Here is a 13,702-nt window from a genome sequence, read left to right on the forward strand (position 1 = left end):
TCCAGTTGCGGTGGGAATTGGACTGGTGACTCAGCAGGTGGTAGTTGTTGCACCATGAAGATTGAACGAATGCTCCAATGTGGCACATGGGGATGGTGTTTAGTTATGTTTCAGATGAGCCCTAAAATCACAATGAGACATGTTCATTTCACTTCCCTGAATACTCTCTCTCCATTATCCCTAGGATACCTGATTTTGCCCTTGTGTGCCTTTACTTAGTCATTAAATTTCTGAAATGCTGGTATAAAAAGTTTGCCTCATGTTCCATCCTAGATATGCTCCCTTTTAGTGGGAGCGACACTTACTACTCTGAGTTCCCGAGGGATGAAAGAGGCTACAGGAAACATAAGCTGATCCTGTTGGCTTCCTTGGGCAATGGTCGCACAGTTACTAAGGTGATGAGAGCTGTATAAATACCTAGGTGCCATTGTAGCCATCTGACATCTCACTGAATTTGTCGGCTGTCAGTGTTAGGTGTTAGTTAATATTTGCTAAGCTGCTCCTTGTTCTTAATTATTGTGTGTGTTGATCCCTTTGTATTTAGGAAACTACACCCCCTCTTCTGGGGGCCCCTTCTCGGCTCTCACCCCCAGCATCTGGCCACAGGAGATCCTGGCAAAGTACACCCAGGTACAGCGGGGAGAGGGGAGGGGAGAACACAGTTAGTATCTGCTTTTTTCTCTTCGCTGGTAGAGTAATAAATATGAAGTGTTGCTGCTGGTTTACTGGACTCTTAATGCTGCAGGGAAGGTGCAGACTTTCTCTTTCCCCCCAAAACTGTTCTAAGCAATGAGCTGACATTTAAATTCTGTGTTTGAAGCTGCAAACAGCTGGGTCTTGCTGGTTAAACTAAGTTTTGGGTAGTGAGCGCAGCCTCTGCTGAACAGAGCCAAGGGGACACCCAGAGCCTGAAGAAACCTCTGTGGATCATTTCCCTGCTCTTTTGCAACTCTTGCACATTTGTAAAAGTGGTGGCATTTTACGATACAGAGAAGGCTCTTTTTAACCATCCACCAGTCAGTCATGGGTTCCACAGCCCTGTGTGGACTAATCCATTGTCGGAAAAGCTAAACCAGAGCATGTCACTGTGGGAGGAGTTAAGGGATGAGTGTAGAGCTTTGTAACCCGCCAGTAATGTTTGTTAAAGGCAAGTGAGTCATGGAGCCTGGTGGGATGGGCTTCTGAGCCTGTTTCTCAGAGACTCGTGCAGTGAAAGAGCATGTATATCTGTGGGGCTACCTGTGTGCCTTGTGGGGAGCACACATAGGGACCTTTGTTAGGGGTGCACTGACTGACTGGTGCCAGTCTGTGCTGTGGGGGGATGCAAGAGTGATAGTGTTAGGAGTGCACAATTGAGCAGTTGTTAGGAGTCGGTTGGGTTAGGCTTTGTCTACACATGGGATTAGCCCTGATTTCAGCCTCCAGCATAGCTGCACCTGTGCCAACCCCTGGAGCATGGGTTCCCAAACTGTGGTACGTATACCCCTGGGGGTACATGCAACATCTCAGGGTACGTGGGAGAAATTGTGTAATGGTGGATTTTATTTGTGAATTCTTTTATTTATTGCATTTTCAAAATAGACTACTCAGATGAAGCTTTAAAACTGTGAGGGAATTTGTTATATAAAATACGTTAGTTAATTTACTTCAAGATATACCCATGAGAATACAGAGACATTGACGTACAGAGCCCTCACCTCCAATCACCGTACAGCGTGCGTTCAGTTGCCCAGCAAGCGTCCAGTCTAACTGAGCTCAGAACTTAGGGGGGTTTTTTGGTTGTATACGTCACACTATAACTACAGCTGTATGTAACAGTGAAGTATGGACAGATGGCTAAGGACAGGTAGTGTTAAGAAGAACACACAAAGTATCAGTGATGAGAAGGGTAGGGGCACGCAAGCAGCTGGTAGATCTGGAAGCAGACACACAATAAGAAAAGTTTGGGAACCTCTGCTCTAGAATAAGCAAGGAAAGCTGGTATTTGTGCTGTGGAGCTGAAAGAACCTCTGACTGAAACCAGGACAGGCTCCACCAGCTTAGCCTGCCTACCCCGATGGTTTGCACTGGTACAGTTGCATTGGTGGCTGGAATGTAGACAGGGTCTTGGAGGGGCAGTGGCCCGGGGTGCATACACAGGATAATGAAGGGCTAACTATGTGTTAGAGGAGCACCTACGGGGGGGCTGTGTTAGGGTGCATTCCCAGGAGTTCCCATACACGTGGGGATTGTCTCAGAGTAGTGAGCCAGATCCACTGCCTCTCCCAAGCAGATGGTATGGCTCCTTTCCATAATGAGAAGCCAGGGTAGAGCGATGTGGGTGGGGAGTCAAGGCAGAATCTATTGAAGAGAAGCCAACGCCCTTTCCTCGCTGTGTAGTGAGGCTAGGCTAACATATTTTGCCTGTTGAACAGGGCACTGTGGTTCAGGACGGGGATGAAGGTCTTAGGGTGCATCCCAGGAGCTGGGAGTGCTCCTCCCTTACTGGGGCCCAGGCAGTGACGCAGTCTGGCACTCTAAGCAGGTGCCCCACCTAGTGGCCGAATGATGGAAATCAGTGCTATCTCTACTTTCTCTCTCTCACACCCCCAGAAAGAAGAGTTGGTGGAGCAGCCAGAATTCCGGTACGATGAATTCGGCTTCCGAGTGGATAAGGAAGGTAAGGCTGCCCCCACACTCTTTCTGGGACCATTTTATCCCCATGGCACCTCATGCGATAGGATCTCCCTTCCGCTCTCTGCGATGTCTTCAGTTCCCAGCACTATCCTGACTTCAGATTTTTTTTTAGGGGTGTGCTTTAAAAGTGCTGGCCCTCTTGGAAAGTGATGTCTAAAATGCTGGAGCGCTGGCCCAGCACAGTCTGTGACCCCAGTATAACTTTGCCATCATGAGGCAGGGAAAGTGTGTTTCGCTGGTACATTGTTGCTGCAGGAGGGGGAGGTACAGTTGTTGCAATTCACTGAGCAATATGTGCTGTGGTAAGTAGCACTATAGCTTTTCAACAGTGCAATGCAGAGCACTTACAGTGAAACCCAATGACCTTTCAGACCTTCTATCAAAGCACCTCTGGTTTCCATCCCAAGGTGGGCAACTGTGATAGGTTATTCTACCCATCCAGGTGATGGGAAATCCCTTGGCAGCTTCGCCAAGGGTGCCTGAGTAGGGACAGGTTTCAGAGTAACAGCCGTGTTAGTCTGTATTCGCAAAAAGAAAAGGAGTACTTGTGGCACCTTAGAGACTAACCAATTTATTTGAGCATAAGCTTTCGTGAGCTACAGCTCACTTCATCGGATGCATAAGCTTTCGTTAGCTACAGCATGCATCTGATGAAGTGAGCTGTAGCTCACGAAAGCTTATGCTCAAATAAATTGGTTAGTCTCTAAGGTGCCACAAGTACTCCTTTTCTTTTTGAGTAGGGACAGAACCAGCAACCTGCTTCAGCTGCACACCTTGCAGGAACGGAGGACCAATCAGAAAGGGGTTAAAATGGCTGGAGAACCCATGCAGCTGGGCATTAATTATGGAGGCAGCTGCCATGGCTAAAGAGGAGGAAAAGAAATGGAGTGGCTGGCAATGGGAAGATTCCTGGTCGCCATCTGAGGAGATGTCACATTGCATTGCTGTACCCTGGAAAGGGGAAAACTAATTTGAACAAGATTGGCCCCCTGGAAAGGGCAGGAGGAGGCTGTGTTTTCTATGTCAGTGGTTCTCAACCTTTCCAGACTACTGTGCCCCTTTCAGGAGTCAGATTTTTTCTTGTGTACCCCAAGTTTCACCTCACTTAAAAATTACTTGCTTACAAAATCAAACATAAAAATACAAAGGTATCACAGTCACACTAGTACTGACAAATTGCTGACTTTCTCATTTTTACCATATAATTATAAAATAAATCAACTGGAATATAAATATTGTACTCACATTTCAGTATATAGTATACAGAGCAATATAAACAAGTCGTATGAAATTTTTGTTTGTACTGACTTCACTGGTGCCTTTTATGTAGCCTGTTGTAAAACTAGGCAAATATCTAGATAAGTTGATATACCCCTTGGAAAACCTCTACGTACCTCCAGGGGTATGTGTATCTCTGGTTGAGAACCACTGCTCTACGTGCATGTGTGTATGTGTACTGAGCACTGGGGGAAGCACCCCAGGGACAGTGACACAGGTAGAGGTGTATGGCAAAGGGAGTGCCTGTTCCTCTACAGCATATTATAGATTCATGGATATAAATGCCATTCTGGTCATCTAACACCTCCTGCATAGTACAGGCCACAGAACCGCACCCCTGCAATTCCTGCTTCAAGCTCCTGTCCTGTGGCTGAGCCAAAACATATATTTTAGAAAGCCAGTCTTGAGTGAAGAATGCCAATAACAGTGAATGCCCGACTTCCCTTATTAAGTTTCTTCAATGGTTAATTAACCTCACTGTTAAAATTTTGCACCTTATTTCTAGCCTGAACTTACCTGGCTTCAGCTTCCAGTCATTGGATCTCGCTATGCCTTTGTCTATTAGATTAAAGAGCCTTATTAAATACAAAGTTACAAAATCCAGTGGGACAGCCGCTGCCAGGCTCTCATTTAACTTTGATGACCCAGTGTTTGGCTGGCTCATGTTTTGAATAGGCACATATGAGTCCCAGCCTTCTCTATCTTGGGGTTTCAGTGTGGTTTGCTTGTGACCACACAAGCGGTGCTGGGTGGCGAGTGCAGTTTGAATCCAGGCTGTCACTGCTGTGATGCAGGGCACATGCATCTGAATCCCTAGCACCGCCACCAGTGCACAGGCTCAGATATTTTTCTCTGGCTTTTTCAGCTACAGAAGACAGATCTCTCCGTTTCTGTCTGTCACTGGTCCCCGCCTAGTCCCTTTCTTTCTTGTCTGTTTCTTTGCCTTCTCTGCCTTCCCCTGTCTCCTGATGCAGATGGCGCTGAGCCGAACTCCAGCAAGCTGCTAGGGATTCCGCTGACAGAGGAGCCACAGCAGAGGCTGAAGTGGCAGGCCCACCTGGAATTCACGCACAACCATGACGTGGGGGACCTCACCTGGGACAAAATCGAGGTCACACTGCCAGGTTCGGACAAGCTGCGCTCACTGGTACTGGCTGGCATACCACACAGCATGAGGCCTCAGGTGAGGTGCTGAGGCACAGTCACGAGAAGGGGAAGCAGGGAGTATGAAATGAGAGACCAGTTCCTGTTGGTTTCACTTCTCGGTTTGTTGTGGTTGCGTTTTGACCGCTCTTCACCCTTTCTTTTCATGTCCCCAATTCTCCAGCTGTGGATGCGTCTCTCTGGGGCCCTGCAGAAGAAGAGGAATTCGGAGATGTCCTACCGAGACATTGTGAAAAACAGCTCCAATGATGAAACTATCTCTGCCAAACAGGTCGGGAGCCTGCCTGATGCCCACGCTCCAGTGCTTGGGGTGGAAACATGGTGATCTGTTGTACTGGGGGGATGACGAATTTGCTTAATGCCTGCAGGGACAGATGAGGGGGGAGGAGAGGTTGGACTATGCTACTCGTTAATTTTTCTCATCCTTTATTAGGAAGGTAGTTTGAGGGGCTCAATTCGCCTTCCCAAGAGGGGAGGGGAAAAGATTTAGTCAGCACCCACACTGTCCTCAGGCTGTGATGGTTTCTGTGTACATTGGGCAGACAGCTCTGCTGTGAATATATGTATGTGAATCATGCCTAGATACAAACACTGACCAAGATACTAAAGAGTAGGGCCCTACTACTACAAATTCATGGCTATGAAAAATGCGTCAGGGACCGTGAAATCCGGTCTTTTTTGTGCTTTTACCCTATACTATACATATTTCACATGGGAGACCAGCGTTTCTCAAGTTGGGGGTCCTGACCCAAAAAGGAGTTGCAGGATGGTCACAAAGTTATTTTAGGGGGGTTGTGACATTGCCACTCTTACTTCTGCACTGCCTAGAGAGCTGGGCAGCTGGAGCGCAGCGGCGGTAGGACGGGCGTCCAGCTCTGAAGGCAGCACTGCCAGCAGCAGCAGCGCAGAAGTAATGGTAGCAATACCGCAACCCCCCTACAATAACTTTGAGACCCCCACCCCCAACTCCTTTTTGGGTCAGGATCCCTATAATTACAACACCCTGAAATTTCAGATTTAAATATCTGAAATCATGAAATTTACGATTTTTAAAATCCTATGACTGTGAAATGGACAAAATGGACCATGAAGTTGGTAGGGCCCTACTAAGGAGGGAAGGGAACCCTGGGACTGAAATACCCACAGCAGGTGCATGCCCTATTCAAGTGGCAGCAGCTGTCTCCCAGGGTTTTGTCTTTCCTCCTGAATCCTGAGGGCTCAAGGTGCCAGCAAGGCTGGGACAGGGAATTTCCTCCCTTCCCTTCCCTCCCCTCCCCTCTTTTCTGTAATACTGTTATAGCCAAACTCTATCTCTGCCCCAAACTCGCCAAGCTCCTGGGGTAACAAACCAAAATCATTTGACAGAGGGAGGGACTGAACGGTTCAGGGGATTTGGCCTGTGATATGGAGCCTTTATACTCACAATCGCCAACTGCAGTCAAGCCCAGGCTCTTGCTGTCTGATCGTGGTTTGGTGGCCTGCCTGAAATGGGCGGGGTGGGGTGTCTTCACTCCAGATCCCGGTGGATAAATGTCCACTTTGCAAACCCCAGCAGCACAGACTGTACTAATTGGCCACCTTGCTGCCATTCTCAGGGGTGACACCAAGAACCGAATGGGTCAAGGAGTATGAAGTCCCCTCTTGTCCCTCAGGTCAGTCCCTCCGAGGCAGAGTTTAGGTACCTTGGCGAGTGTGTCTGAGAAGTTGCTCTGTCCCTGGCTAAGCTGTCGTGGGGGTAAACAGAGGCCTTCAGGTTCCAGATGGTGCCAGTCCAGGACCTTGCACTGGCACCAAATGTATTTTAAAAGGGTGTGGGGAAGGCAAGGGAGTGTGTGGCCAGGGCAGGGCATCAGGGAGGCCAAGGGAGCAGGAGGCTGTTAAGCAGATTATATGATCTGAGTCTGAAGCAATTGTTTGTGACGGGTGCTTGCCAGATCGAGAAGGACCTGCTCCGCACCATGCCCAGCAATGCCTGCTTCTCCAACATGAACAGCATCGGGGTGCCACGACTGCGCAGGATACTCCGGGGACTAGCCTGGCTTTACCCAGAGATTGGATACTGCCAAGGCACCGGCATGGTAATTTCACTTGCCCCTGCTTTGTGTTACTTCATTAGGGATCATTCTTTCCGCAGTAGGTGAGTCAGAGCAGCTGATTTCAGCCAGCTTCAGTGCAGCTGGGCACCATGCGAACCAAATTAGGTCAGGGGAACAGACCAAATGGAGCCATTTCTCGGGGCAGGAGAAATGGAAGGAGTAATTCTGCACACGGACGAAACTAATCTGTTTGTGGAGGGAGAGTGATATTGTTTGTTTGATTGACATGAGACTTGGCTGATGTGACTGAAATAGCAAAGAATCTCTTCGGGTGGAGTGTAAAAGAAATTCCACCAATGGGAGAAAGCAAAGCAAAGCTTCTGGGTGTGGAAATGAGGGATGTTTCCATCTCCTAAACTCTAGACTTTGTCCAGGTTCCATTCCACCTAAGCACTAGTGAATGTCCCATTTAGTGCAGGCTTGGAATGAACATCTCTGTTTCCCCTTCTCACTAGGTGGCGGCTTCCCTGCTGCTCTTCTTGGAGGAGGAAGATGCCTTCTGGATGATGTGCGCCATCATCGAGGACTTGGTACCTGCCTCCTACTTCAGCACCACGCTGATGGGAGTGCAAACCGACCAGCGTGTCCTACGCCACCTCATCGTGCAGTACCTTCCACGGCTGGACAAGCTCCTGCAAGAGCATGACATTGGTAAAGGTGCCCCTAAGGCCATTGAATCTTTTGACCCAGGGTGCTGCTTTCAGCCTGCAGGCATGACCCAGGCTCATGCGTATGTACGTGCATGCGTGTGTGTGCAGATTAGCGAGCCCTATGTACTGCACAGCACCTTAAACTGAAATGATATGGTAGGAACCCCTCAATTGTGAGGCTACTCCCACAGTACCCCTCTCCAGCTGAATACACTCAATAAAGTGTCCCTTGGTTCACATGGCAGTGATGAAGTCAGTGTATTCCTGTTACTCCATACTCTGTTTAATATGCTGCAGGGCTTGATGATGCAGAGCTACAGCATTGTGGTTGTGTTTTGGGGAGAAGCTGTAGGTTTCAGGGTTGGACTCAACTTACCGGAGGGCTTTTCTCACCCAAGGATGCCTGGGAGTCTTGTGTTTGCGGTTTTTTGACAACCAGGAGGTCATGGAGGCTTTGGCACTGGGACAGGGGGAGATGCATCTCTCCCTCTCTCCTGTTTGGGGGACACAGGGAATGGGGAGTGACAAACTTTTGAGGAGGGGGAGTTTTGAATTCCTGGTGTGTGGCTGTGGCTGTACGTACGTGCGCACAATGTCCCATGTGGTTTTGGATGTTCTGATTGAGACTTGTTTAAAGGGGGCACTGTCCTATCTTAGGTCCCAAGAAGATGACCTTATTCCTATGACTGTTTTATTTTACTAAACACAACGCATGTGAGCCTCTCCCCACCCCTCCCCCCGGAGCTGTTCATGCTCTGACTGATGTCAACAGAGTTGTCCTCCTTTATCGTCACGGTACCTGGAGAACCCCCTGGGAATGAGGAGTAGTTGAGGGTGTCCCTTTTGGGCTGGGAGAGCGGTTCTGTGCAGGCTCTCTTCCTCTGTGGTCACCCGATCACCTGTCTCTCTCTTTCTGTCTCTTCATACACAGAGCTGTCCCTGATCACCCTGCACTGGTTCCTCACGTGCTTCGCTAGCGTTGTGCATATCAAACTGCTGCTGCGCATCTGGGACCTCTTCTTCTACCAGGGTTCGCTAGTGCTCTTCCAGGTCACCTTGGGCATGCTCAGTATGAAGGTAACAACCACCTCCTGTGCCCTGATTTCTAGCAGCCTGGCTTTCTCTTCAGGAAGGAGGAAGAAAGAGGATTCTAGGGGTGGGGACCTCCTGTACCCACTGGTTGTACATGGTTCAGGAGTTTACTTTGCAGGGGAGCGAGAGCCGCCATCTTGATTTCCTCAGAATCTGGGGATGTGAAGAGTGTCCTGGCAGAAGGTCAGTCAGCAATCCATTGTTTGAGATTTGGGAGACTCAGTCAAGAAGATGGCTTCCCGTTCCTGCTCTTTTTCCCCTCACCTCCACTCCGCATGTCTCACCATCACCCTCCCTCATTTGCTACACCCCTCTGACTCCTGAGCCGAGAGTAACACAGACTGGAGACTTGTCCTGCCCTCCCTGGCTCTGGAGAGCTCTTTGTTTTTTACTACCTGTGGATGGGGATGTAAAACCAAGGTGCTGACCATTTGGGGATGATAAAAGATCCTTTGGTGCTGTTCGCACAAGTCCGAGGGTGTGAGCCCTGTTGTCCTGGCCACATTTAATTTGGGTGATTACATTTGGCCACCCTAAACTTTCTCCAATTCAGGGGAAGTTATCCTGTGACTCACTTGTATAGTATTGCTGGTGCAGGATGGCGATTGTGCAGCACCCTGAGGTGGCTGCATTTCCGTGGTGGATGAAGTGATTTCTGGATATGTCTCTGGTATAATGTGCTGTGGGATTCTTTGGTATGAAAGCGCTAGAGCAGTGTGAGATGCTGCTGCTATCTCCTGACCAAGCAGCTTGGACTTTTTCTTACTGAAACTTTAAAGAAGAAATCTAGTTGCTCCTGAGGTAAATTTTGGGCCTAGACTGCATTCTGAGGTGTAAGCAGGGCTTTTAGCAGTCCTAGTGAGTGTCACTGACATGCTCAGCATATTACGTATGTGTGGGTTCTCCCCATTCCCGCAGGAAGATGAGCTAATCCAGTCGGAGAATTCTGCCTCCATCTTCAACACTCTCTCGGACATCCCGTCTCAGATCGAGGACGCGGAGGTGCTGCTGCGGGAGGCCATGCGCGTCGCTGGCTCACTGACAGACATGGCGGTGGAGACCCAGCGCCGCAAGCACTTGGCTTACCTCATCGCTGACCAAGGGCAGCTACTCAACCCCAGCGCCGCTGTCAATAATCTATCCAAGGTGAGTGCACAGAGCCCTGCCCATCTGGGCTGTTAGGGACTGCAGATCCCCTTCATGACACTGCCTTCTGGGCTAGCTGGTCATTCACCCTTATAACACTCTGTTAGCATGAGGCCACCCTGCCTTAGCAGGCTTTGGCTCCATGATAAACTTCCCTTCTCTCAGCTCCCCAGTGAGGGGGAGTGAGTGCTAGGACTGTGGTGGGAGTTGACCACATGTACTGTTCTCACTACCGGGAGACCATGCTGTCAGACCTCCCACAGCCACCAGACCTCCCACACCTGCCACAGCCAGCCCACATGCGAGGGATCGCGGCAGCCAGCTAAGCGCTAAACACTGCCTTTCACTGTCTTCATGGAATGAATTAATTTTATGTTGCAATAGATCCATGGGTCATCTCCTGTTCTCCCCCTCACCAGTCAGTGCTTGGCTGTTCTTGTGCTTTGTCCAGTCCTGTTCTGAGTGCCCCTGATGGTGCTCATCCACTCCCAGTTTAATCCACAGCCTGATAGACCCCACTGTCAAAAATCATTCCTGCTGGTCCTCTTGCTCAGAGTGGTTTGGTTACTGCCCATTCTGTCTGGGACCACTCCAAACAGTTCCCCTCTCTCTTTGTGGTGTATACCCCTCAGAGACTTGCTGACAGTCGCTGTGTCCTCTTGCCCTACTCTAGCCCCTTTATGCCAATCTATACATGTTTAGTTCTTCTAATTTCTCTTCACGAGTCCACTCTGTCTCACTCTTCCCCCCTTCAGATTGTGCGGCGCAGGACCCAGCGCAGGAAATCTGGCATTACCTCATTGCTTTTCGGTGAGGACAAGTGTGTTCCTTGCATGTTGTGATGGTGCTGTCAGGATGGAGGGTGAAAGAATAGTCTGGAGGCAGAGGAATGCTTGGGCATGGGGAAATGGAGTGGGTGAACATTCCTTCAGCAACAAGAGAAAGTAAGACAAGGGAAGAGATTGAATGAGGAGGAGAGAAGGGAGTTTGAACTTGCTGAGTTTGCACTCCCCAAAACTGAGGGAAGAAGCAGACTTTTCCTGATAGCCACAGGAGGTAGCGTGCTTTGCTCTTTAGCCCTTAATCTTCTTGCTGCAGGTCCAGCCACCCCCAAAATATGAAGCCATTTAGGACAGGAATGTCCAAAGTCCCTCTTTTACTTCTGGGGGAATTCTGCACCACTGCGCATGTGCAAAATTTATGTCCCCTGCAGATTTCTTTGCTTCCCCACAGAAAAATGACTTTTTCATTTTTTGGCACAGAATGTCCTCAGGACTATCCTTTGGAGACTTAAAATGCAACCCATGACTATCCATAGCCCCTACCCTCATCCATGATCTCTACTCTGAACACTTTCACATTTTAATTTTCATTGTGGGTGAGCTCACCCAACATGTAACATCAAGAAAACCACTGGCACAAGCAAAGAGTAACATTATGCATGCATTTAAAAATACATACCTTATGGAGTAGCAGAAGCTGACTTCCCGCATAAGAAATAGATCCTCCAGAAAGTACCATATCTTATCCCAGGGCAGATTTTTGGGTGGGGGGAAGTTTGGTAAAAATTAGGAATGGTGTTTTTAGGGCCAAAACATTTCCCCCTGTCATTAATTTCTTGAAAGTTTTCCTGACTTTTCTCCTGGCTCATCATGGCCTGGTTGTGAAACTCTGAACTCGTGTGGTGTTGGCCTTGCTGCGGAGAGTGCCTTCAGTATTTTCTGTCAGGTTAATGGGGAACTACAAGCTTATATACTATTGCATTTAAAAAAAAAATACAGTGAAGGATGTTAGGTTTGCAAAGTCAAGCACTCACTGGTTAGGAAATGGCAGAATGAATGTTACTTGTGCAACTTAAATCTGGCCCCCTTGTGCATATGGATTATGATACAGTCTTGAATTACAGGATCACGTACAATTATCACAAGACCCTGCCTTATTCAGAGCACGGATTTCACAGAATTATTCATGTAGCTGTAGGTCCCAGTTCAAGCTCTACTGCAATCCACAAAACTCCTACCCAACTCCATGGGCGCCCAAACTCAGGCAATGTTTACATTTTCAGAATAAAAGTTCCCTTGGTGCCTAAGTTCCTTTCTCTGCGTGTGTGTGCTGCTGCCTCCCGCTAGGCATCCGGACACACATCCTGTGCCTCAGCCCCAGAGCGATTCACAAACCAGGGGGGATAGGCATTCTGGCACTTCAGTCGTGTGCAGGGCCCAATCCAGTAGGCGTGCTCAGAGGCTGCCTACCAGATCAGGTCCCATTCAAAATAAAGGAGGAGCCTGGTGATGGTGGTACCAGTGCCCACCTTATAACTTACGGAGCAGTGGTTAGAGCACTCGCCTGGGAGGTGGGAGACCCAGGTCCAGAGAGAGGATTTGAACAGGTGCCTCCTACTTCTCAGGAGAGCTCTTTAACCACTGAGCTAAGGGACATTCTGATGTAGGCTCTCTCCATCTCTCCTGCTGAAGCTCTTCTGGTTTGGAAAACTAATGAAAGAGTGGCTGGAGCAGGGAGCCTGGCCCCTCAGTCTCCCATCTCCCAGGTGGGTGCCCTGATCACTGGACTCTCCCTCTCTCTCTCAAGGCTGTTTAAGTATTTATGCATCACTTCCTCCTCCTCAGGGGCAGGGTTTAGCACACACCTTTCTTGTTGGCATCACCCATTGCCTAGCTTGGGTGGCTTCCCACTGCACGTGCTGGTTTGTGTGGATCGCATTCTTCAGTGCCTATCTGTCTCCATTGATGGTGTAGGCAGCCCAGGTGCTTGGCTTGGTGGGTCACAGTGCTGTTCCTGTGATTTTTTTCTAGCACGTAAAAGTTAGACGCCGTAATGCTTAGCATCGCAATGCCTACGGCCCTTCGTGGATCCCACCCTAAGTGACTTGCCCAGCATCACATAGGAACTCTGCGGTACAGGCAAGGAGAGAATCCAATTCCCCAGAGCAGTATTTAAACTGCCTAAACCACAAGTCTTTTCCTGCAGTTCCCCACCTCATTCACTACACACTTTTCAACAACCTCAACAAATGAGGCAGGGAACCGACAGATAACAGCCTCCTTTCACTACACAATCCTGATTAATTTCCTGAGCACTGTGTCCATTCAGTGCACTGAATGGAGCAGAGGTCTTGTGGAAATAAGAGTAGTGATCATGAGATTAAAGGCTGAATCATGGTGCATATGCACAAGGGGGCCGAATTAAGATTGCACAGGAAACCTTAATTCTGGCATTTCCTATCTTGAGTGCTTGATTTTACAAACTTAACTTTCTTTTAATGTAATTTTTTTGTATGTAATTTTCTATGTTTTTTTAAAAAAGTAAACTGAAAAACCAGAAATTTTATCTCGTGAAACCATATTGGCACCCACATGGTTCTTCAGCTGTGTTAGAATCTTTTGATTCACCAGACAGACCCCGTCACTTGAGCTAACAGTACCTTATAGCAGTAGTAGGCTGTTATCCTCTGAGTGGAGCAGCACTAAAGGTGCATATTTGCCAGTGGGTTTCACAGCCGTTTTCTGACAGCAGAGAAATGTTGAGACTCAGGACTCCTGGATTCTATTCCAAGTTCTAGGATGAGTGTAATCTAGTGGT

At 48.6% G+C, this 13,702-nt stretch overlaps 1 protein-coding gene across 9 annotated transcripts in view; it reads left to right on the forward strand.

Annotated features, from left to right (window-relative positions):
• SGSM3 (small G protein signaling modulator 3) overlaps nucleotides 1–13,702 on the forward strand; it is a 94,224-nt gene that overhangs the window by 30,066 nt on the left and 50,456 nt on the right. For 8 of the 9 annotated variants that reach the window (XR_012156549.2, XM_073327084.2, XM_073327073.2 and 5 more), the window contains 9 exons: nucleotides 545–630; nucleotides 2,593–2,659; nucleotides 4,929–5,137; nucleotides 5,282–5,389; nucleotides 7,053–7,196; nucleotides 7,670–7,865; nucleotides 8,796–8,941; nucleotides 9,875–10,102; nucleotides 10,858–10,912. Coding sequence is in view for 8 of the 9 variants with exons in the window: in XM_073327084.2 (XP_073183185.1) it covers nucleotides 545–630; nucleotides 2,593–2,659; nucleotides 4,929–5,137; nucleotides 5,282–5,389; nucleotides 7,053–7,196; nucleotides 7,670–7,865; nucleotides 8,796–8,941; nucleotides 9,875–10,102; nucleotides 10,858–10,912 (1,239 nt within the window). In the remaining variant the exon portion in view is untranslated. Of the gene's footprint in view, nucleotides 1–544; nucleotides 631–2,592; nucleotides 2,660–4,928; nucleotides 5,138–5,281; nucleotides 5,440–7,052; nucleotides 7,197–7,669; nucleotides 7,866–8,795; nucleotides 8,942–9,874; nucleotides 10,103–10,857; nucleotides 10,913–13,702 lie in introns of those variants that run through there. The other variant, XM_073327120.2, reaches the window with a different exon arrangement.

The sequence above is a fragment of the Lepidochelys kempii genome, chromosome 1 (assembly GCF_965140285.1).
Source record: "Lepidochelys kempii isolate rLepKem1 chromosome 1, rLepKem1.hap1, whole genome shotgun sequence".
NCBI lineage: Eukaryota > Metazoa > Chordata > Testudines > Cheloniidae > Lepidochelys > Lepidochelys kempii.